At 48.1% G+C, this 22,765-nt stretch overlaps 6 protein-coding genes across 6 annotated transcripts; 2 read left to right on the top strand and 4 right to left on the bottom strand.

The window, feature by feature from the left end:
* Positions 1-433: 433 nt before the first annotated feature.
* BKA67DRAFT_651720 (heterokaryon incompatibility protein-domain-containing protein) lies at positions 434-2,926 on the bottom strand. The gene has a single exon (XM_046106082.1). It carries the CDS (start codon positions 2,912-2,914, stop codon positions 470-472), a length of 2,445 nt encoding a protein of 814 aa, XP_045951270.1. The 5' UTR covers positions 2,915-2,926; the 3' UTR covers positions 434-469.
* A 3,944-nt stretch (positions 2,927-6,870) lies between these two features.
* BKA67DRAFT_665157 (uncharacterized protein) lies at positions 6,871-7,270 on the bottom strand (the record flags this gene model as incomplete). Its single annotated transcript, XM_046108513.1, has 2 exons — positions 6,871-7,063; positions 7,254-7,270. 2 exons carry the CDS (start codon positions 7,268-7,270, stop codon positions 6,871-6,873), a joined length of 210 nt encoding a protein of 69 aa, XP_045951269.1.
* A 4,323-nt stretch (positions 7,271-11,593) lies between these two features.
* BKA67DRAFT_542298 (cutinase-domain-containing protein) lies at positions 11,594-12,608 on the top strand (the record flags this gene model as incomplete). The annotated part of the gene is made up of 4 exons (XM_046101088.1): positions 11,594-11,998; positions 12,080-12,170; positions 12,231-12,310; positions 12,378-12,608. 4 exons carry the CDS (start codon positions 11,594-11,596, stop codon positions 12,606-12,608), a joined length of 807 nt encoding a protein of 268 aa, XP_045951268.1.
* A 4,320-nt stretch (positions 12,609-16,928) lies between these two features.
* On the bottom strand, positions 16,929-18,233 carry BKA67DRAFT_665155 (YjeF N-terminal domain-containing protein; the record flags this gene model as incomplete). The annotated part of the gene is made up of 5 exons (XM_046108512.1): positions 16,929-17,031; positions 17,092-17,320; positions 17,372-17,468; positions 17,699-17,968; positions 18,216-18,233. 5 exons carry the CDS (start codon positions 18,231-18,233, stop codon positions 16,929-16,931), a joined length of 717 nt encoding a protein of 238 aa, XP_045951267.1.
* A 264-nt stretch (positions 18,234-18,497) lies between these two features.
* On the top strand, positions 18,498-19,035 carry BKA67DRAFT_665154 (ribosomal protein S16 domain-containing protein; the record flags this gene model as incomplete). The annotated part of the gene is made up of 3 exons (XM_046108511.1): positions 18,498-18,574; positions 18,686-18,866; positions 18,943-19,035. 3 exons carry the CDS (start codon positions 18,498-18,500, stop codon positions 19,033-19,035), a joined length of 351 nt encoding a protein of 116 aa, XP_045951266.1.
* Positions 19,036-19,928: 893 nt separating this feature from the next.
* Positions 19,929-22,740, bottom strand: BKA67DRAFT_639946 (carbamoyl-phosphate synthase subunit L). Its single transcript, XM_046105748.1, has 2 exons — positions 20,512-22,740; positions 19,929-20,453 (listed from the first exon to the last, which is right to left on the bottom strand). The coding sequence occupies exons 1-2, from the start codon at positions 22,500-22,502 to the stop codon at positions 20,315-20,317; spliced, it is 2,130 nt and encodes a 709-aa protein (XP_045951265.1). The 5' UTR covers positions 22,503-22,740; the 3' UTR covers positions 19,929-20,314.
* Positions 22,741-22,765: the final 25 nt, after the last annotated feature.

Genomic DNA, 22,765 nt, shown 5'->3' with positions numbered 1-22,765 from the left:
GCGAACCTTCACAGACATACTCTCCAGAGATGGCTCGCTTCGCGAGCTACGCTACCACAAAACCACCTTCAGAAATACAATCGCGATTGATCCAGACCCAGGAAACAATTTCTTACCTCCTAAAATATAGTATTGGTTTTTGAATTATATCAGAGTCAGTTCTAGGGGCGATAACGATTCATCACTTCAAGGCTAGTAGCCGATGAGTAAAGGAGGCATTACACGAAAGTCGCCACAAAGATTGTAGTGTAATCATGAAACAAACCGTAGCTGGGCCGTATTGTAATGCCTATTTTAATATGAAAAGTTTTTTGTATCTTTATTTTTCGCGAGACATATTTGCCAAAGCCTTCACGTCCAGGTCATTTTGTGACGTGGAACGCGTAACTTGAACCAAATTTCTTTCGTATAAAGTACATACAGGATATCCGTGGGCCAAGGTCTTTAAATGGTCATATAGGTATAAATGCTATAACATAGCAGAAGTTGTATGGTCGAACCAAACATCTTGCTCCTTTTTCGATCGTAACCACTCTCGCCATACTGTAACCATTTCTTCTTGCTCCGGCGTTAGAGGGTCAAAAACCTCTTTGAGCACAGTAAACGTGCCAGCAGCTTCAGACTCCGGCGTACCTTTGTCTTGAGCGGTACTAAGTTTGACCTCCCGGACTCGCTTAAGCCGGTGAATGGATGGATACTCCAGCGCTTCGCCATCCATAATGCCATGGACATATGCCTCTCCCACAAATTGATGCATTGGCGTGATGACTTGGTAGGTGGCTCCGGCCGGACCGCGCTCACCGTGCTCGTCGACGTAGTAGCCTTTGGTCTTGCCACGGCCTGGAAGGGGGCGAACAACGTATGGCACGCTTCCTCCGTAGAGAACAAAGACCTGGTCGCCAGGTCTGGTATGTTCGGGGACCAAAGCTAGTCGGCCGGAGGCAAGACGCGCTAGCTTTCGGGCAAAGCACCACAAGGATAGAGTCCTCTCCAAATTTGGTAGAGTAAACTCCTGAATGTCTGAGGGCGGGGGCTCTATTACATTGGACGATGCTACTAGCTGCGCGATATTCTGCTTCCATTTCTCGTAGTCGCGAAGCAGCTCGTCCTCGCCTGGTGGCGAATCCCCTGAGATATCCATTTTGGCCATAACGCTGAGCAAAAGCCTATAATTAGCGGAAGGATCTTGATTGTCCTCTGTTTCAAAGTTCTCCGGTTGGTGCCCATTTGCGCGGTTCGTGTTCTCGACCAGTTTGGCTCTCCATTGCTCAAAGATCTGGCGACAAATTGGGTTTGCCTTGAGGTAAGCCCGTTCTGTATGTATGCGATTGGTAGTGATGGTTCGCCAGAAGGCATCTAGTCTGCCCTCGAACGTTCCCCCATAGGGACAATCTACAGCGGGGGGCATTTGCAGGATGGCAAACTTTTCCCACTTCAAGAAAAAGGTCAGATCCTCAAAGTCTTCCACCACACGGAACATGGGGGTCGTGACTGAGTGAACAGTATCCACTTTGATACCTTTCAGGCTCATGAGCCCTTCAGGGTCAAATTCAGGTCCTTGCACGCGGAAGTAACCCGCGTCGAAAACGTCCCGATCTTGAGAAGCTGTAGGAAAATAGTACTCTGCCGGTACGTCCAAGGAGGCTCTAAAGTTCATTTCCTCTCTCACGCTGCCTCCTTGGTGCCAGGCGCCATAGAAAGACTCAGGCATGTAAAGGCCACCAGGAATAAGGATGTCGCCAGTTGTGGTAACCATCATCTGTGCATCACCTTCCGGTCGAAAAGGTTCGGAAAGCCTATTCAGATACCCTTGGTTTGCTGTCCAGTCAGGCACCCACGAGGGTAGTGGTTTATAGTCGGGGGCTTCTCCCTGATACATGGGTGGGTTCTGAACCAAACCGAGAATGCATAACCGCTTGTCACGACGTATCAGATATTTTACCACCGCAGTGTACGTTTGATAGACCGACTTTGTGTAGTCCGGTTGCAACTCAGGAGTGGCATGTTCTCGTGACATGCCAAGCAAAGCGTTGACTTTGTCTACTAGAACGGTTGCTTTCCAGTGACTGAACTGTGAGAGTAAGTTCTCCAGCCGTGGCTCTCTGCCGCTCCCGTATTTTCGCCCCGCCCAGGCATTCCTCACCTCCATGGCATTCATTATGAGTGAGCCTCGCTTCGTGACTGATCCATTTAAATGGGCTATATCCTCGTAGTACCACTGCAATGCACGATTGAACATTGTCCAGGACATGGCATTTGAGCCGCACCGAATGTTGATCATCTTTGCCAGCGAAACTTCTTGGACAACCCAGATTCTCTCGAACCATTCTCGTCTGAACAGGTTCTCGACAGCCTGCCATCCTTCAGCGGTGCCTACAGTCCTTGAAGTAGCTTCTTGTGCATTGTATTTACCGAGTTCACTGATGTGTCGGAGGGTCTCAAAAGCTAAAGACGCATCTGCCAGCTGGTCGCCGAGCCAAATGATCACATCAGAGGCTTGCGTGTATATCTCGCGCATTTGATTTATCTGGGCGCCTTTCTCTGGCATGTTCTCTTGGTCGATGCAGATTGCATCAACCCATATCATCGTCGATTCCGCTGTCTTTCTAATATGACGTAGGGCGGACTCGCAATTCGACGTGACGGCCATGGCATGGCCGTCTATGGTAATGACCTTGCCATCACTCTTGGGACCCCATGTATAAGAGAGAGCCGAGTAATGTGGACGGAAATTTCCCGCAACAGTCTCCAAGTTACCGCTGATAGGCTCGCCATGCTGTGCAGGCTCCAGACGCAGGACTCTGAACTCTGACGTGGGATCCACCAGAGCATTATAAACGAACGGACACAAATCGGAAGGTTCCATGTTTAATGATTGTGTCCCTGTGTTGGAAAAGAACGGTTCTTCGTCCATCTTAAGCAAGATTGTGCACTGTTGTGCTCATGCCCCACCGAGACTCATATGCGGCTGAGCTGAAATGCAGAAGCGGAAAAGCTTGGGCGCCGGGGCTGAATCAATAGTCAGGATTCCTGCCGAACCACGAGGGGGTGCATTCAATGTTCTAATTGGTGAGCATCAAAATTCGACCTTTGGGAAAGGGTGTGGTTGGGTTTGTAGATAGTTAGTTAGCCAGAGGAATGCCGATATCCCTCCGCAGTACATATTCAATCAGGCAAGAACTTCATGTTATCTCTCAATGGATGGTCACCGCGGGTATGAAGCCATCTAAACTAGCGGCTAACTTGTAATAGATAACCGTGTCATATGCACACAATGGTATCCAGCGTAATAATCCTTTATCTCACATCACACATAACGAAAAGATAATTTAGCAATGATGTAACAGCGATAGTAGCGTTATGACTGACGGCGGATGATCAGCATCATCTGGATAGTCAGATGTGAGTCCAAATTCGAGATACGTGCGATACGAAAGCCCGGAAGGTCTTGTGAGTAAAATGATAAGTACAGATTGCTAGTCGCATCGTAGGTAAATGAAAGAACAGTAGCGCAAGTCTTATACTTAAGTTTGGGGATATGAAAATATGGGCTTCCAGGTTCTATGGTAAGAGAGTTGTACACCGAGTCCCAGTCTGTCAATGTCTTAGGGGGAACGATGTTTATGAGGTCATTGAGAATGGCTGGTATCGTTAAGCCTGAACTTGTCAACAGGCATAAACCCAGAATCAAAATCCATTTTGATATCCTTAATATTAAGCCATGTGTTCCCGTCAGAATAGTAGTACTTGTTTTCTCCAGCAGATATTGTCGTCCATTCACCCTGCTCCCTTTAGTTTTAATATTATTATAGCCTCCTAGTATCAAAGATCCGCAAACCAACAGGCTAATAGAACTCATATAATTACTGAAAATTTACATACAGATAACGGTTTCCGGCATGGCGATATCCAAGACTAAAGATTTTAGGATCAGAAAATAGCAGACCTTATGCTGAGTTGAGCGCCAAAATAGTCTTAGCGCATGAAGATAGCCACACATATTTCTGTTCAAAACGGCGCGCACCAGAAATACAACATTTGCCCGTTTTGATACGGACTTTAAGTCCCTTCCGTAACTACTTTTTGATCAGTTCATTCAATACCCTAAAGGCGCGTCGCTTATCTAGAATTCGACATAATCCGCCAAAGCGCGTGACCTCATCCAAAATCCCCACTTTGTGTACGTGAAAGGCAATGAAACTAGCTCTCTACACCACTCACTGCAACCCCCTGATGCTGCAAAGCGAGTTTTATTTCACGAAGCATATATCACTTTGTATTCCGAAAGTATAAATGAACGCTGTAATCCGGCTCTACAACGACCTTGTGTGTTAGTCAGGATGGACCAATTCCTATCAAGCCAGCTTCTGGGCGTTTGCGTAGGTACACCTTCGTCAAGGCCACCACACGAATGACCCGGTCAAGCGACAATGAACTTCTAAATTCGATGGATATACTCATTCAACTAGAGCCGGCCTCTCCGGAATTGCGCTACCCTCCGTTTGCTTTAGACATGCAGCACACAGGGAAACAGGAGGCTCACTTTGTGATGTGTTGGTAAGATGCTTTGAGCATCTGATCTATTACATGATTTGTTGTCTGGCTTGGTTTGAGAATCGACTCAGCTGGCTATTTATTCGACTGAAGCGACGAGATGACCGACTCACTAATGTTGGTGGTAGTTGTTTGCCCGGTGCAAGGCGACCCATCCTATATGAAATCGCCAATAAAATAATCATTGGCATTAAATCTAGAGGTGAGTGAGTAATACCAGTCCACCATTCCCAATTTAACAGAATTGATTTTAGGGATCTTTTTATTACTCTCCTGATGTTAATTCTGGCACCCACGTAGGTTTTCGTTTAAGATAAATATATTGCGAAGTTCTTTCTTCAAAGTTTGGACCGTATTTATTATTGGCGTTACACAGCTTTAAGTAACACACCTTAGTCTCTAGCTAAGCCAGCAGTGCACAGTCTCCGCACGAGTGACCAAAATGTCGAGAGACAGACTCAGCAACTCATGACTCCCTTAACGTGATTCATCTATACGCCTTCGAGACTAGCAGATTGGAATAGCAGAAGGCGGATTTACGAGGCAGAACCTTGTGTAACGATAACTGAATACACAAGTCATACAAACATGGATTGATGAAAACGCCTTGTCAGCTCTAGAGCTTGCGTTTTGTGGATCATGAAAATCATGTCACAAAAGCTGTTACGCTTGTCCCTAGCTAAATAGAGAAGATCCTGTTGCTTGGCGAGAAGTGCTGGCGCTGATTTATTTGGCTAGTGTACAGACTTGCTTCGCGTAACTGAGTCTAATGAAATGGACACGATCTATTTGCAAGACATTTGAGCATCCAATGAAGGACAGTTCTTCGGGCACGCCGACTCATGCTTGTCGACTAGTTCTGGCCACCTGTCACACCTGATTATAGGGATCAATTAAAATGGACACGGAGCATGCTGTATAGTAAGGCACTAATATTCACATGACTCTTCTTGACAGCCCTTGCTCAGGTGATAGTATCCCAGCGCGCAGAAGCCAGCGGGAAGTCTTTGGGTCAGAAATGACCATAGGTTAACTGATGAGCTTAGCCTAAATCTAACGGGAGACCAGCTGACGCACAGGCATAGACAATGGTGCGCAGCCTTTACTAAGGGAAAAAACAGACAACAAGGGGCGAAGTGTCCGCCTGGCTAAGATACATGGATGATGAGGCGTCTTTAATCACTCCTCGACTTTGTTTGGTCGACAGTAATTATCGTCAGAGTGCCCGACGGTTGTCTAATCATCCGTATGAAGGACCTTTAGAAACCCCTTGTCCCTGATCACTAATTTTTTGGCACAAGGCGAGAGATTTGTCCAATTTCGCGAACCGGGTGAATCCGTTATACGCTCCTGAACTAAGTAAGTTACCTGACCACATTGTGACCATGGGCTTATACCTTGAGACCGATCAGTGAATGCATCATCATAGTTCACTGGTTAGTAGTGCAGCTATGAATCTAATTTCCTTTCCGTTCTGACCGAAAGGAAATAAAACTAAATATAATCACTCTTTATCTCATTTCAAACATAATATTAGAACAAAGAGTTGAGAAGCCCCTCTCACTGTATATGTAACTCAAATTCTTGAGACCTGTGATGGAGACTTTGATTATCCTGTTAAATAGAGGACAAGATATCTGTAGTAGACCATTTGCCATCAACATCATATTCTCTCGTGTTATCTTGTCAGCCTCCTCATACTTTCCTTGACCGTTAAGCATCTGTCCCATATTGCTTGTGCTCATTAGCGTGTGAGGGCGTTCCCGTCCCGACACCTTCTCCCTCATTACCAGTGTCTCTCGGTTCGTCTCTCCAGCTTCCTTATACTTCCTTCAATTGCTAAACACCTGTCCCAGATTTCTCATGCTCGTTAACGTGGCAGAACCGTCCTTGATAAGCAAGGTAACCCTCTATCCTACCACTTCTTGAGTGTTTCTTCTGCAGCTCAATGGGTATATGAAATAAAAATTTCCATTGTGCCTGATATATTGTTGTTTTTGACTTGATCGCGCTAACCTGAGTCGCAGCGGCTTAAGTCATCTAGCTAGATCTGGTCGCGCCCAAATAATCCATTGGGGCTAACACATACGATGCAACATTGCCGGCCACCGACGAGACCTCCTCCTTATTAGTGTCGTTAGAGAAGTATTAAACATACATATTAATGGAGTCGGAACCAAGTGGCATTGATTTGATTTGTGTTTTGAAATGTCTAGTGGGCTCTCCATCTCCACATGGACGCTCTTAATTATAGGAAGTAGAGGCTGGATCTTCTCCACGGCCTTAATCTTCTCTTCGGCATAATCTGCTGACATCCTAAATCTTTTGATCAAGCGCCTCGATAGGCTTGTTGAACTTGTTAGTCTTGATGCCAGTATCCAGAAGCTCAAGCTTAGTCTTAGTCATTTGAAGATTGTGCTTGGCTGCTAAGAGTGTGTTGAGTTGTTCTTGAGCGGCATCAACGGGAGCCTGGAGTGCTGAGATTTTCTCGACAAGTTCGAGCGCATCACTGCTCATAATGTCAGATGATACGAGTGATGAATCGTATCGGATTGAGGAAGACATTACAATCGAGATTCCGGAGATGAGAGGAAAGGCTATCTGTGATAAAGCGCTAGTTGTTTGCCATTTATGTTACCTTAACTACTCTCTGTTGAACACAATGGTCGTATTTATGATACGGGCGATCTTGTTCTCACGTGTCGAACTGTTTCATGCTCAGGGAAGTCCGAAGTATTTATATTCCTTTTGATTGGTCGTGATCCTCGGCATAACCGCTTATTGTTTTGAGCTAGCATAAGGCTGATGCTACCTCGTAAGATTTGACAGCATAAGTCACAATGTGCTTTGAAATGAAGTAATCAGCTGCAAATGGGGTATGCATAGCTTGCCATATGACCCCAAGAGTGGAAATCGGAGCACATTACATGACACCGCTTGTGCTTAGCCTGATTTCTCACCACAAAATAATTCAGAACTATTTTCTGTTTGTTCAAGACGTAGCCATTTTTTATGGTATAATGTGTCCGATAGTAGATTATACTACGCTAGCCAAATAGTATTAGCTAGAGCCAGCACCTACGGTTGCTACCGCATCTCAAATGCACTATTGACAAATCGCTGTCTTTGTAGGTCGAATATGTCAAAGATATGCTCGGTCCGGCTTTGCAGTCGTTCTTGGAAATGCCAGGTGCAAAAGTCCCAAAGGAAGAGCAGGTAACCAGTATTTCGGTAGCTGAATCTTTCCTTCCTATGTTTTTCTTTTGACCATGCTTTACTTTTGCATTTTCGTCACAGCTCTTTCTGGACTAGCAACGATTAATCTCCGACAATACTGTGCCGCCAACTAATCACTGATAACGGCTGTACCACTGTAACCAAACAATGTCCCTGGTCGCAGATGGCACTCGCTCTGTACGATGAGTACGAGATGGCCTACGAACTTCGCTACTCGGACAGCTTCGACAATGCCTTGAGAACCACATACGGAATTCAGAAAGCATCGGTAAGTAGTTTTTGGGTTCTTTAATGGTCTCTTGAGTCTTCATAAAGAAGTAATATGGCTCCTTTGAGACCTGGTTCCCTTGCGATACACGGCGGCAGAATCATCCCCAGACGTTCATTATTCAGCCGACCAAAAGTATTTGCGAACTCTATGGTTCGTAACGGTATCTTTATATGGGCTTACATCCAGCAAAGCCACCTGTGACTAAAGATTCTGTGATAGAACGAAATACGAGCTCTATGGCATCCCGCAACTCGCAGCGGACATGACCGTGCCTAACCTCAAGGTAAGAGAGATCCTTACTCTATGAGAAATATAAGCCCCCTCCTTGAAGTATCTTTTCCGAGCCATTGACTTTGTGCACATGGTTTTTTTCACGCGTTACAAGTATTGTTTTGCTAATCAGATTGCTGACTTTAGTCGATGCAGGACGTGATTACAAACGTGCTACCAAATATTGGTAATTTAATCAACAACTTTGCCTCGAGGCGCACGGAAGTGCCTTGGGTGCTTATTATGGTATACTTGAAGATGTTTTTCAAGTCTTTCCATGACCGTTTTGACAATCCAGCAAGCGTCGCCAATATGAAAAAAAGAAATATCAAAGAAAGGGGAGAGGCACAGGAGCAGAAGCATAAGGCCCTCTTGATCATTGGAAATAATCGTGATTGTCGTGATACTTGCACCCTTCCTCAACGATTTTATTCCTGAAATCACATTCTTCGATAGAATTGGCACCATGGCCGCTATAGTTGGCGTTGTTGCTTTGAATATCCAGGGCATCATCTTGGATCTGCAATCAGCTCCGTTTCATATTCTTTGCCTGGTAGCTGGTGGTGGCGGCCGAACAAAAAAGGAGTTTCAGTGACTGCAATGGCCACACTTTAGAAGTTCACTGACTACGTCACATTCTATCTATCTTCATCATTTCAATCAAATGGTTTCTTCTTTTAAACCGCTTCAAAACAGCATAAGGTGGACCTATGCCTCTGCACTTTTTCTTACAGCTCTTTTCCGCCCCGCGACAATCGACTTTGCCATTCAAGTAGGTCTTTTCAATTAGCCTTCAGAGAGCCTTCGAAAACATAGGCATCTTGGATCTCCCACAAGAGCTAATCGATCGAGTTCTACACTTTTGCGTGTTTTCGCGTTTTCGGAAGTGGTTTAAGATTGAGAGGGTTTCGAGACTAAAGCTTGTTTAAAATAGATCCGTGGCAAATTATATGAGGACTACTAGCTGACCCAGAGAATCACCAGCACTGTTCTATCATAGCCTCGATCTTGCGTTTTTTTAAAGATCAGAATACTCGATGGTTCCTGCTCTCGCCGTCTTGTCCGCAGACCGGCTGGTAAAGCAGCTTGGCGTGCCAGACGGGATCACGATGCCCCACAGTTCTAGCATTCGTACCTCAAGGCTAACAAGGATCTCGTATATTATGTAAGTTTTACCCGTAAGACAAAAAGAAAAGAAGAAGAAAAAGACCTTGAGTCTAACAAACCTATCTAGTGGTAGGTTCACCTCTGGACAGGAGCTGAGTGTCTCACAACGAATGCCGAAGGTCGATCACGATGCAGCGCTGGACAGAGTTTGTTGAACAGGCTTGGAGATGGCGGCCGCCAAGGACATAACGTTTCCGCAGAATTCCGGACGCTCCCGGGATTACGACTTCATATGTGTGGCAGCCTACCTGGGAGACGCCGACCTGGCGAGAAAATTGCTGCGGAAACACAAGTCGTAGAGTCGCTACGACGTCCTACCTGAAGCGTCCCCTCGGCGTTGGATTGTGCCGCACTTGGTGGGAATCCCGACACCATCCACATTTTCCGGGAACTAGGCCGCCCAAGTAGTAAGTCCGAGGCTTCGCTTTACCTCAAAGGTGCCTCACAAGCGGAAATTTGGACACCTTCCGCAAGGCCGTGAAGTCGTTTGTAGCGTGCATGGCTTCGCGAGAAGAAAAGGTTGTGCTATCTGGCGAAGGGCTACCTCTTGGGAGCTTTGAAAAACGCCACAACATGGGAGGTATACGAAGCCTTCCGTAACAAGCTCCATCTATGGTTCCCCAAGGCGACGGATGAATTGTCGACGAGCTGCTGAGATGCTGGAGTCGATGGTTGCACTATTGAAGCGGTGTGGGATGACTGTATGAAATATTATAATATCGATACTGCCATGTTGCCACACGGACTGCTGATTCAGTCGAAATTCAGTAGCACTTCAGGCAGTCTTTAGTGTGATAGGTGCAGTCAATATACGTTTCAATTGACTATCCTATTGACGAGCATCTAAAGCCTGAAAAAAGTAGAAACACAATCGTTTGTTCATGTCACAATCTGCAGTCGCACATTCGCCACCTTGCCAGTCCGTCGAAACCGTGTTGCTTGGGAAAGTGCACGCCGCTGGCCGTGCCAAAAAGCTTGTGGGGTGGGACATTGGTCTCTAATAGCAGTAGTCATCAGATGAAGAAAAAGAAGGAGAAAATAAAGGAAATTCAGCCATACCCCGGACTTCAAGTAGCTTATTGTTCGCCATTGCAGGCTTAAATGGTCCGGTGCAGGCTTCTTGATGTTTGGTGGACGATATTCGCTGAAGACACCTGAGGATGCCCTGAACTATGATTGAGACAGAGTCTTACGGGCACTGCGAACGCTGCGGATATGCAATTACTTGCTCCATAGCTAGAGCGGACGTAATAGTTAATAACAGCACGAGCGCCAACATTAATAAGAGCCTCCATGTGCATCAGTACAAATAAGGTGCGGATTAACGACTGTACAATTTCTCCGGGAAAAACCTGGCCATAAAGGTTTTGGTCATGTCTTAAATTCCAATACCCCAACCGGCAAAACCTAAAGGATGTTTAAAGTTGTGGGGTTCAAAACCGTATGGATTCGTCGCCAATGCTTGTTCCTCTACTACGCTGCATAGCAAGGATTTTTCAGAGGTTGCATAAAATGTTGCACAGTAGAAAGTAGGTTACGAGGTCAACGGTACAACTATACCAATTGGACTGTCACCCAGTCATCTATATAACACGCAATTTCTAAATAATGAAACAAGGTGCTACAATTACACAAACATGGAATGAACGAGATATATCCAGCGAAGCAGAGATCACCTTCAAGCCTTCCGCATGTGGAACAAGGCTTACGACCGTAGACGGAGAGAGCAGTATGTTAAAACCTTGTGACACTTAATTTCCAACTGCCGGCGACGTTGATGCGTCGGCTCATATGCGGAGTAACATTCTATCGACTTCAAGCATTCTCGGCTCTGCTTTCAATCAGTTATATGGTTTCTGTGACAATGAAGAAAGTTCTCGTATCAATTTTGAATCTTTTGATGTCAAATTGGTGCTCCTGAATGATACATGGGGAAAACTCTCCTGTGACTTCAAGATATATAAACACCACCACGCACCCAATCTCCAAGTTCCCAAAACGATCAACTCAATCACCTCCTCAAGGTCTCGAGCAACGTTCTACTTTCTAAGGTCAACCTGTTGTATTGCACTACCCGTTCACAATATTTGCATCATGGCCACCACGGTTGTAAGAGTTGCTACTACAGCTTCGCTCTTCTGCATGTTGCTTCAAGGCATCTCCGCACACCCCGGTCATCAACAGTCGGTTCTCGACAACGACAATTGTCCAACAGGTGTCCATATTGTTGGTGTACGCGGAACTCTGGAGAAACCTGGCTTCGGTGCACTTCAAGAAATTGTCGATGATCTATTAAAGGAGCTGCCCGGGTCTGACAGTTTCCCCATTGACTATCCCGCCTCAGGCATCGTAGTCGACCCTGAAACCAACGAGACTCAGTACAGGTTTGCCCAGTATAGTGCGTCCAAAAACGAGGGATATAATGCACTTGCTCTTGAGATCAAGGAATTTGCGAACAAATGTCCTGAGACAGGAATAGTGCTAATGGGCTACTCCCAGGTAAGTGAAATGTTTGCTATTTATCGTGGTATCCAACGATCATCTCATCTCGTGAAAGTACTGACCATGATGTGTTCCCAGGGAGCTCATGTTGTCGGAGACTCGCTTTGCGGTGTCCGACCTGGTTTGTTCTGGCCCCATTTCCCAATTCCGTCGGAGTACTTGGAGTCTGGTAAGTTGAAATTCCTATCGTAATGAGTCGAAGTTCAACACTGATCCATCAAATAAATAGTAAGAGCAATCATCCAGCTTGGTGACCCTACAAACACTAGGAACTTGGCATGGCATGCTGGAAACTCTACAAAGGGAGGAGTAAGTTTATCAAAGAAGAACATATTCTCTCATGTGCCGCCGGTCAACTAATAATTTTGATCTGCAGATTTTTCCACGTCAGACATTCGCTCAGTGCAAACACTTCGGGGACATTTGGCGGTCGTACTGTGATAAAGATGATTTCTTCTGCGACCGTGGTAATTCAATCACTGTACACATGGGCTATGTGCAGAGGTACAAAGAAGACATTGTCGACTTCATTGTTAAGAATGTCAAGCAGGCGGAAGGCCGTACTGGCCGCACGTTTCATTTCGATACATCTGAAACCGACTTGTGAAACCCGCCATAGCGGATGCTAGCTGGACGCGATTCCCATGAGCACAACGCAATTTACTCACGCCGTATTGGTCAAGATAGAATGAGGTACGCCATAAGACACCGGCTCTGCTTGAACCATCGGTGTCGAAGGTATATAACCTATGAGAAAATATCGCATCCATCGTTTGCCCTTTATAGTCAAGACTATGAAGCTGTCTTACTCTTTATAGTTTTTGTACTGTAATTTATATTGACCTAATATTACCATAAATAGCTTAACTCTTATGACTCGAGCCGAAGGAGGGAATCTTGGTCTGCTGTTATCTCGGATTGTCTGTGCACAGCCTTGGAAGCCGTTGAGCTGTGGAACTCTTTTAGGGACCAAACAGAAAGCTTTCGACTCAAGTTTCAATAGCAATAAAGAACCAGTAGACTCCGACGAGCCAATCGAGAAGAAGTGGAGAAAATTGTCCTTCTCGTCATCACCAATTCTGCACGATTTCGCGGCTCAACCGCTTCCGGCCGTGGGCTAGAGTTTTTGCAGGTACCGCGGTTCACAATTCAAAGAACGCGAGTGATCTGGGGGCAAACGAGGAGGACAAAGCCTTTCGTTCAACCAATCTCCCCAAGCGATCATCCACTTAGCGTTGTACCTTTTTTGAAAAAGTGACACAAGAATACAATCGAGGTTTACCGGATCTGACATGTGCCTGGCAACGTCTTGAGAGGTTGTCCACGGCTCGCCACAGTTCTCGATGTTGTTGTTCCTAGGTTCTTTTGCCACAATAAGATGCGCGGTCTTTTCATTTCGCCACAGATCACGACGAAATCCCAATATTATCAGCTACCAGGTTTCTGCCGTACGGTCCAGTATAAGGACTGCATCTCGCTCATTGCTCATTGCTCATTCTTGTGGCAAAGTCTAACCAGCGGCAGGAAGACGGCCGACCCGCTGGAATGGAGTGAGGCAAAATCGCGATAGGAGGTAGCTCCGGGAATAAGAACAGCGGGTAGGACGGTGCTTATAAAACATGGGACTTTCCAGACACGAGGCTCCGTGACCGTAGTATACTCAGGGATCCATTTTCTATTGCGTGAAGTCGGCAGGCTGGCAGGGTTGGAACATGAACAAAAGCATGGAGTGGGGTGTGGCAATGGAGCGGGGCAGCACGAGTGAGCCAGTTGTGGCTAATTGTGGTTAGTTGTGGCGCTTCTGGATTAGAGACTCCAATGGCAGGGCGTCTGGGAAAAAATGCCTTCACATGGCTTTTGCATGATCTGCCAAGGGATTGTACATGAGGGAACTTATCATAAGCACATGGGTTAAAAGGCTATGTACACATCAAACGACCAGATCCAATGGAATCTTCAAAAGCCTTGCCTGGATTGGTTATGGTTTTATTGTGATAGCGTTATGAACCGAGCTTACCAATTGAGTGCACTACTTACAGCCGCAATGTCTGCGGACCCGCAAACTAATCAAGGCACCTGCTTCAAGTTGACCAATGAGACGATACAGGCGATGCGCTGGGGCTTAGCCCGACAATGCGGCGACCTTTGAGCTTCGTTGGAGCGTTGATCAGAGAAGTTGAGAATTGTCTTTGACATGGGTCTGATCACAGACGCACCTTGTCTGAGCTTGTGCGCAAACAAAGATTTGAAAGTATTTCTAACAACAGTGGCAGTGAATGGCTTTCGAAGTGGCGGATCAAGGCGAGAGCGTTACCACTGGACGACATGGAATCTGGTCATAGACGAGACAACGCGCTGTGGCAAAGCTGTGGCAAGACTGCTCCTGACCAATTTACCTTGCAGTATGCAACGTGAGTGAACATTTTTGCCTGGATCGACCTGCAGACCGCCAATCGAGCCATCATGCAGGATGGGAAGTCTAGTTTGATGGTGCCATAAAACAAGCATGAGTGTATCTGGCTGGAAAGTCTATTCCTGAGTGAAATTTGATGCTAACGGATGTCGCAGGAGGATATGACAGGTGATGACTCAGTTGGCCCGGATCTCAGATGGAGGCGACGTGATTTTTCCGGATTTTCCTGCAGGACAGGGTTGGGCCCACTGCTACGTTTGTACAGTGGAAATTTGGTGCGTCCCGTAAGTAGGGCGACGAGGAACAAGGTGACAAAGGATTGGAATCATTCATCGTTGCTGAGTAATCGGATTGGCTGATGACCTTGGAGGCTCGGAAGGCTATGACAGGCTGACGGCTTGAGATTGGTCGGTCCGAGTGATTCCATGAAACTAAGATGGCGGAAAAGAAAGAAAAGAGGGCCTAATGTAGTAGGATTCCTATGTAGAAAAGCGGGAGCTGCCACTTCGTGATGCATATCCACCTGCGGAGCAAATGCCGGTGGCTGATATTGTTCCGCAGTTGTACTTGAATGACTTGCTAATCCAGTCAAAGTCCAAGCGAGTCAGTGGCGACAGACGGATTGAGATTGGCAACGTCCGTCAAGAATATTTCACGACTAGAGCAACCGCGAGAACCGGCTGTAGCTGCAAGCTCAAGGGCAGCTGAAAGAAAATAGAATCAGGCTTGAGTGGTGTGCGATGCTTTGCTAGACGCAGAACAGTAACTGCCTATGTACGCTGAACGGGCCCCATGCTGACGATCTGTCATGACCGTTGAGGTTGCCATGTGGATGAGGCTCTTTTTAGTAATTCGATGATGGCCGAAACTTACGCCTCGTGGCTGCCCCACGCTCAGAGATAGAGCTCAAAGACATACAAGAACATGACCCGCGAGCTAGAAATTGCGATGCTAGCGGAACTATGTACGCAGAAGCAGGCTTCACTTAAAGCACTGCATACAAGTCCTGTCGCTTCATGCACCGTACAAAACTCAGTGCGTCATAGTAGGAGAAACTAAGGTTAGGCAGATACAATTCCATAGATTGCGAAGAAGGGTGCGTCTCAATCGCGGGGTTGGCCTAATGTCAAGTCTTGTTGAGGTTGGCCCCCAGTAAGCGGGGTAATGACTGAAGGTGAAAGCTCAGGGAAAAACGTATGTACGGAGTACAGCATGAAGTCTACAAGGTATTTCAACTTTTGGCGCAGTTTACACTATGTCTCCAGCAGAGTTATAGCGGCCATCACGGCCATGTCGAGATCTGTGATGGTTCTTGGAACGGGCTGATAGCGTCCCCAGATGTCCGATGTTCCATGTCCCTGGGAAGAAGAGCTGTTGCCCGGTGGCCCCCAGCGGAGATGTTCCGAAACGCTGATCTTTACCAAATGCGGCGCGCGCTCTCTCTTGGAAAAACATATCCATAGAGACTGTAAGGCGAAGTGTCGGACAGTCGGTAAGTTAAGTCTTGTGGGGACGGAACAATCCCCTGATCTCTTTATTTTAGCGGCTGTCAACTCTACCCGCTGCACAGAATGGGTTGCCCCATGCTGTATCCCATTGTCAGGTGTGCTCTTGGTCAGTGGAAGTTGCTAGGACCGGCGGAGCTGGCATGATGGAGAAGAAATATATTTCAGACTGCAATCGCTTGACGCAAAGGCCCGGCTGCATTAGACAAACCGTAGGTTGGCTTTTCTTCCAGGTGGAAAAGGAACAATCGCACACACGGCCTATTGCTGGGGCACACTAGTGTGGTAAGCGCAGCCAGCTCGCCACCAGCCAATCATGACGGTAAGGGAGCAAAAGCTCCGGACAAATTCTCGAATATACCTCCTGTGGAAGCAGGCGCAGAGGTAGGATAATATTTGACGAGCACGACAAAATGGATACTCTTCTTACCATTCGTTGTTCATTTCATCTGAGTGATACATCTTGTCGTGGCCGCAATAGAGGTTTCCAGGCATTTCCAGGGAGTTCGACGGTTATTCTGTTAGATGGTGTTTTGTCTACTTCACTCATTGTTACCTTTTCTTTCTTTCTTGGTTGCCCGGTATTCGAAAGCGAGTGCTAAGGTCGTGAACGAGGAGCTTTTATCAGAAGAGCTATTTATTGTAGCTGTTATGCCATCTCGACAGATTGGAACCAAATCTGTATTGGAGGACTCGTCTATACCCAGTTCCCGCCGATTACCCAGCCCAGCCAAGCTTCGACAACGTTCATGTGCGTGGAGCACACTTACGAATGCCCTGTCTGCGGAAGAGTATACCTGTCATACGTCCGGTTTTGCAACGACTTCCATCCGCCACTGATTCGGTGTCCCAACGGCCTGACGGAGGCCAGGGGCGAAATGCCAGAAGGACGATGCCCGAGTCCAGTATGCCCCTTCAGCCGTACTGGGGGATGCGAGGTCATATGAGGACTAGAAAAGCGGCTTCAAAAACAAATCAATCCCCGAAGGTTCATTTCTGGGAACGTCGTTCAAAGCTTTTCTCCGGCGACGCTCACCTCGACGATCTGGTCGAGGCCCTGGTACTCAGGGATTTCAAAATCGTACTTCTTGGCAATGGAGGGTGCCACGAAGCTGCAGAGATGTCATTGATACGTCAAAGTTCCAAAGGAGTTCAGATGGGGTTGCACCTACCGACCGCCCACGAAATGTCGACCTTTGAAATGTTTGACCAAGGGTTTGGGGGCCGTGAGACTGATCAAATATTCAGGCATGAAAGCGCTACCCACGCCGGCTTTAGGTGGGCCATCCTCGATACTCCAGGATGATGGCGCATCAACAGAAGTCACGGGCAGCTCAGTCTTTTCCAAGGCCTTGATTACTGCAGGGAAAGGCTCTCGAACCTCGCCAGAGAAACTGAAGCCTTGGAACGGGATCAGTACAGCGACGGATGGAGATGGGTCTTCCGACATACCGAAAATGGCATCAACAATATGGTCTGTGGACTGAACTGCCGAGGAAAAATCCTCGACGAAAGGAACGTCGAGATCCTCGAGCTGTTTGGCAAGTCGCTGAACGAAAGAGGAAAATCAGTACACGAGATATGAGTTACGCGATGTGTATGAGGGGTATGACGGCGCAAACAGGAGGCTCGGGAGTCAACGGCACCACAGGAGGCGTAGGACTTGGTATTAATGGATTAGGAAGATAGATTCCCGCCTGGCAGGACAACAGGCATATCACACGGCATTGTAGTAATAAAGCTGCCAAGCCAGAGATTCGTCCAATCTGCGCGACTTACCTGGTACAGATCGTTCTTGCTGCGCTTTGGGTAATAGATGGTGGGTTTATAACCGTATTGCCAGAGGTGACGTGCAGCGACAAGACCATCGCCACCGTTATTTCCGGGACCACAAGCGACAAGAACCCGAGAGCCCTTGCTCGGGGGGTGTACACGGTAGACGGCCTGAGAGACTGACAAGCCAGCCAATTCCATGAGCTGGTCTATAGAAAAGGCACCGGAGCTCATAAGCTCCTTGTCGAGAGCAGCTGCGGCCTTGGCGGACAGTGTCTTGAGTAGCGCGGTGTTAGTGGGGACATGATCAACCTTGATGAGAAGACGGACTTGCCTTCAAAACCATTTTGTTGGCGATGAATTCTGTGTGATCAATGGACGAGAGAATGGGGTCAATACTGGAACGTTTGGACGCATGCGGCTTGAATGGTTTATTTACTGAGACAAGTGTCGCATAGAGTTGTTGTTTTGTACTAGACTAATCCTAACGTTGAGTTGCTGAAGTCAATTGACATCACCGGACTGCTGCGTCGGCTGGCATGGGGGTTACAAGGGGCGGTAGGCAGCTAACGTTAGGGGCCCATCTCAGAGGCTCTAGCAGGGGCCCAAGGGGGTCGGGGGGTTGATGAGATTCTTTGATCGTGTGCTGGAAGATCGGAACATCATAACCCCACATCCGACAGATTTCTCGAGAGCTCCTATTGCTACTGCTACTGCTGTTGCTCGTGAGCCAAGTGCGTGCGGCCAGATAGATGGTGATAGCTTCATATCGATTGATTTATCCCCAATCCAATTCTCACACACCATGACCATCAAGATCCGGCTTGCGCGCTTCGGCCGCCGGAACGCCCCTTTCTACAACATTGTCGTCGCACATGCTCGGTACGCGCATCCATACATCTACACTCTAGTCGCCGCAAGACATCTCCCCGCCGGCCCCCTGAGCAGCATTCTTTTCGATACGCGATAGCGGTGCTAACCCAATACTCACAGTACCGCAAGAAACTCCAAGCCTCTTGAGGTCATTGGCACATACGACCCCATCCCAAAGGCTGACCCCTACGACGACTCCGGTCGTCTGCACAAGGACGTCAAGCTCGATATCCTGCGCGCAAAGTACTGGATCGGTGTAGGCGCCCAGCCAACGGATACCACGTGGAGATTAATGTCAATGGTGAGTCCATCTCCACCTTGATATGTGCCATGGAACTACCGGGGGGCACTGCTGATGATGGTCCACCTACGTACAGATGGGCATAATGCAACCGAAACACAGGGACCAGACACCGAGGACAGCACCACCACTGCCGGAGGGCATCACCAAGGAGGCAGGCGCAGCATGAAAGAGTGACTCTGTGCTATGAGTTGAGCAAGATGTATGATACCACTGTACAGATCAGCATACCAGGCGTTGGGGATTGCATTCGAAAAAAGAAAAAGTCGACGACTGTACTATACGAAGAAACGGACCACCTGAGTGGCTTGAGGTGTGAGAGCGGGAATGTGAGGCCGGGCTTTGCATCAGATGCGATAACTTGATTGTTGCAAGGCAACGACAACAAAGAAGCACGCCCCATTTCCACCCATTCAGCTCCCTGAAATCGGCAGCGGGTCACACTTGTACTACATCTATGCATGGGACTGCGATGCGCTTCACCGAGGACCTTCGATTTCGTACGGTGGTCCGACAGGTTACCAAGCATACCTAAAATATGAAATACCATTACTCGAATCCTTACGATCTACGGTGATATGGCGTGGGCTTTTTCATTGCATGGGATCTCTTGAGGATTAGTAAAGACGGGATATGTGCGTGGAGCTTATGCTTGTTCAATTGATGTCTACAAAATTTCCTATGCTGTTCCTCTGTTTGATAGACCCCATTCGTGTCTCTGATAATCGACATGCACGCAAAATGGCTCGTGATAGGATGCCTACGAATCTGACAACACGTGAAGTCCTCGACAGCCGCCATGAAATAATTTTGAATAGCGCCGGTAGAACAATTCGCGTTGGATGTCTTGGTTTCTTTGAAAGCAGATAAGTCCACTATCTTCCGGCCCGACAGACAATTTCTCTTGGGATTTTTGATAGGACGACATTGCACGGCAAGCAGTTGCACCAGGAATTGTTGTCTCGCATTGGCAGAAGCATCGACCTCCAGGGGTGGTCAGCGGAATCTGTCTCATACTGTGCTCGTTCATCATGTCATCTACAGCTTTATGGAATGGAGTTTGTGCAAAACAATGGGCCATGTCAACGATTCATCCAAAACAAACTATGTGCAAATAGAAACAGGACATATGAAAAAGTTGCCGTCTCGACATATTCGCATTATTCCTGGTAGTACTAACCAACAATAAGTCGTTGGTAACATACAGGTCCAGGGCCATACTGAATTGATGACTGTTTGGTTCAAGTATCTGTCTATGATGCTGTTTTAATTTATTGTTCATGTCCAATTGTTTATTGATGATGCATTGTGAGTGTCGTTTCTAATCGCTCGGCAATGGTTTTGTAAGAATTCATAATCCCTATATTTCAGATGTTTTGAATTATCGAGCGAAAGATCTCGAAAACAAAACTCCGAACGCCCTCATCTCGACTTGGACTACACCGGGATTATGCGGAGCCTCCTTCCTCCTCGAATACTACGAGAACCGTACCAGCTTTACACTTGTCGCCTTCTTTGTGAGCCAGCTTCTTGATGACACCATCTTGCGGCGAGCGGATCACGGTCTCCATTTTCATCGACTCGATACTATACTTATCGTTAGCAAGACACCACATAAGTCAGGGAAGAAGAAATTTAAACTTACACGACCAAGGGAGCCCCCTTTACAACAATATCACCCTCGGAAACCTCGTTCTTGAGCACCTTGCAAGGCATAGGCGCCACTACGGACGCCATGATCTCCTTGATGCCCAATGCCTTTTCATACCAGACGGGAGACACGAGGGACAACTCTGTCTTGATACCGTGCTGGAATATCGAAATTTTGTTGTCGTTATTGGGGTCCTGTACAACGGTTGTTTCCACTCTCGCATCAGGGAAGAATGTCGTCAGGTTCACCTTTTGTGACTGGGGAGTAGGCGCTGAGACAAGGCTCTCGAACACTGCTGGCTCCTCCCCTTTCCTGATGACGCGTGCATCATATAGCTGGTTACCTTTCTGGGTGATGGCAACCTGAACCACTTCACCTTCTTTCTGGTCCAGCACATCTAGATTCTTGAACGTGAACGTTCTCTCCGAAGCAGCCTGTCCGAAACCTAGAGAACTGCCATGAAGCTCTGCTCCCGACTGCAGAGAAGATGCGAACAGGCCCAAAGCGGCCTGGACAAAGACTTCGGGCTGTGCGATTTTCGGCGCAAAAAGTTCCGATTCCCACTTCTTGATGAACCCAGTCTCGACATCACCGTCGACAAAAGCGGGCGAGTTACATAGCTGCTTTAGGAATTCAATGTTGGTGCTAAGGCCCACGACCTCGTATTCACGCAGGGCGCGCTCCATCCTCCTGATAGCCGTTTCTCGGTCGTCACCGCGCACAATGAGTTTTGCGATCATGCCATCATAGGCTTCTGTCACGGTATCGCCTTCAACGAAGCCTGCGTCTATCCTGACATCGTCGTCCGTTTTTGGTGTGGTGAGGTGGACAAGCTTGCCGGAGTCAGGAAGGAAGCCCTTCTCTGGGCTTTCTGCGTAAATTCTGGCCTCGATCGCTGCGCCGCGCTGCTTGATCCTCTCGGTGATCTCGTCTTGTGTCAACGGCAGCTTCTCGCCAGCGGCGACTCTGAATTGCCACTCAACTAGATCCGTGCCTGTGACCATTTCGCTCACGGGGTGCTCAACCTGCAGTCTGGTGTTCATCTCCATGAAGTAGAACTCGCCGGTATCCTTGTCGAGGATGAACTCGACGGTACCGGCGCCCACGTAGCCGACCGCCAACGCAGCGGTCTTGGCCTTGTCCCATAGATCGAGTCTAGTGACATGATCCAGATTCGGCGCTGGCGACTCCTCGAGAATCTTCTGGTGCCGCCTCTGCACACTGCAGTCACGTTCGCCCAAGGCGACGCAGTTGCCCAGCTTATCGGCGAAAACCTGCACCTCGACGTGCCTCGGGCGGACGATGTACTTCTCGACCAACATGACCTCGCCGCCCTCTCCGAAACTTGCCCTGGCTTCCGCCCTGGCGCTCTTGAGCTGCTGTAAGAACTCGCTCTCCTCCAGGACAATGCGCATGCCCTTTCCACCGCCACCTTTGACACTCTTGAGCAAGACTGGGAACTTGACCTCCTTGGCATGGTTCAACAGCTGCGCTTCGCCCTGGTCACTGCCGTGATAGCCCGGGACACAAGGCACACCGGCCTTGGTCATGATCTCCTTGCTCCTGGCCTTGTTGCCCATCTCCTCCATGGCCTTGGCAGGGGGGCCCACGAACACAATGCCTTCCTGCTCGCACCGCGCGGCAAAGGCGGCGTTCTCGGACAGGAAGCCATAGCCCGGATGGAGGGCTTGTATGCCATGCTGCTTGGCCAATCTCACGATACGCTCGCCGTCGAGGTAAGCATTCGCGGCGCCCAGACCGATGGCATTGGGGGAGCAGGCGGCGTGCTGGGAGGAGGCATCAGGGTCCGTGTAGAGGGTGGTGGTCTGGATGCCGAGGCGTTTGGCAGTTTTGTTTATGCGCAGGGCGATCTCGCCGCGGTTGGCTATCAGGAGGGAGGTTATGGGTGTTACGGGGGCCGAGGATGCGGCGGCACTGGAATTGAACAGACGGCGGGGGATATGACGAGGTTTGATGGAACGCATCTTCACGTATATGAGTACTAGGGCTTGGGCAGGGTCAATTGGGGTATCTCGAAGCAAATGTGAAATCTACATGGCCCATTGCAAAGGAACAGAAAATGTCCTGCGGCCGTACGCATTCCATGGTGAAGAGGAAGCATGTCAGTTTGGGGTTGGGTCTGGGTTTGATGACAGAGGGCCGACGTTATGCGCAGGTGCTTCTGCCGTTGAATGCCGTGGGTTCGGGTCTGTCTTGGGGTCTTGGGGTGGGTTGGGGGGGGGGGGCC

This window comes from Truncatella angustata, assembly GCF_020726525.1.
Source record: "Truncatella angustata strain MPI-SDFR-AT-0073 chromosome Unknown BKA67scaffold_13, whole genome shotgun sequence".
NCBI lineage: Eukaryota > Fungi > Ascomycota > Sordariomycetes > Amphisphaeriales > Sporocadaceae > Truncatella > Truncatella angustata.
This window is presented reverse-complemented; position numbering and strand designations above follow the sequence as displayed.

Excerpts from the sequence above, each read along its gene's own strand:
- BKA67DRAFT_651720 (XM_046106082.1), bottom strand. The coding sequence starts at position 2,914 with ATGGACGAAGAACCGTTCTTTTCCAACACAGGGACACAATCATTAAAC.
- BKA67DRAFT_639946 (XM_046105748.1), bottom strand. The coding sequence starts at position 22,502 with ATGCGTTCCATCAAACCTCGTCATATCCCCCGCCGTCTGTTCAATTCC. Across the intron at positions 20,454-20,511 it reads AAGGGGGCTCCCTTGGTCGT|TATCGAGTCGATGAAAATGG; the intron begins GTAAGTTTAAAT and ends CGATAAGTATAG.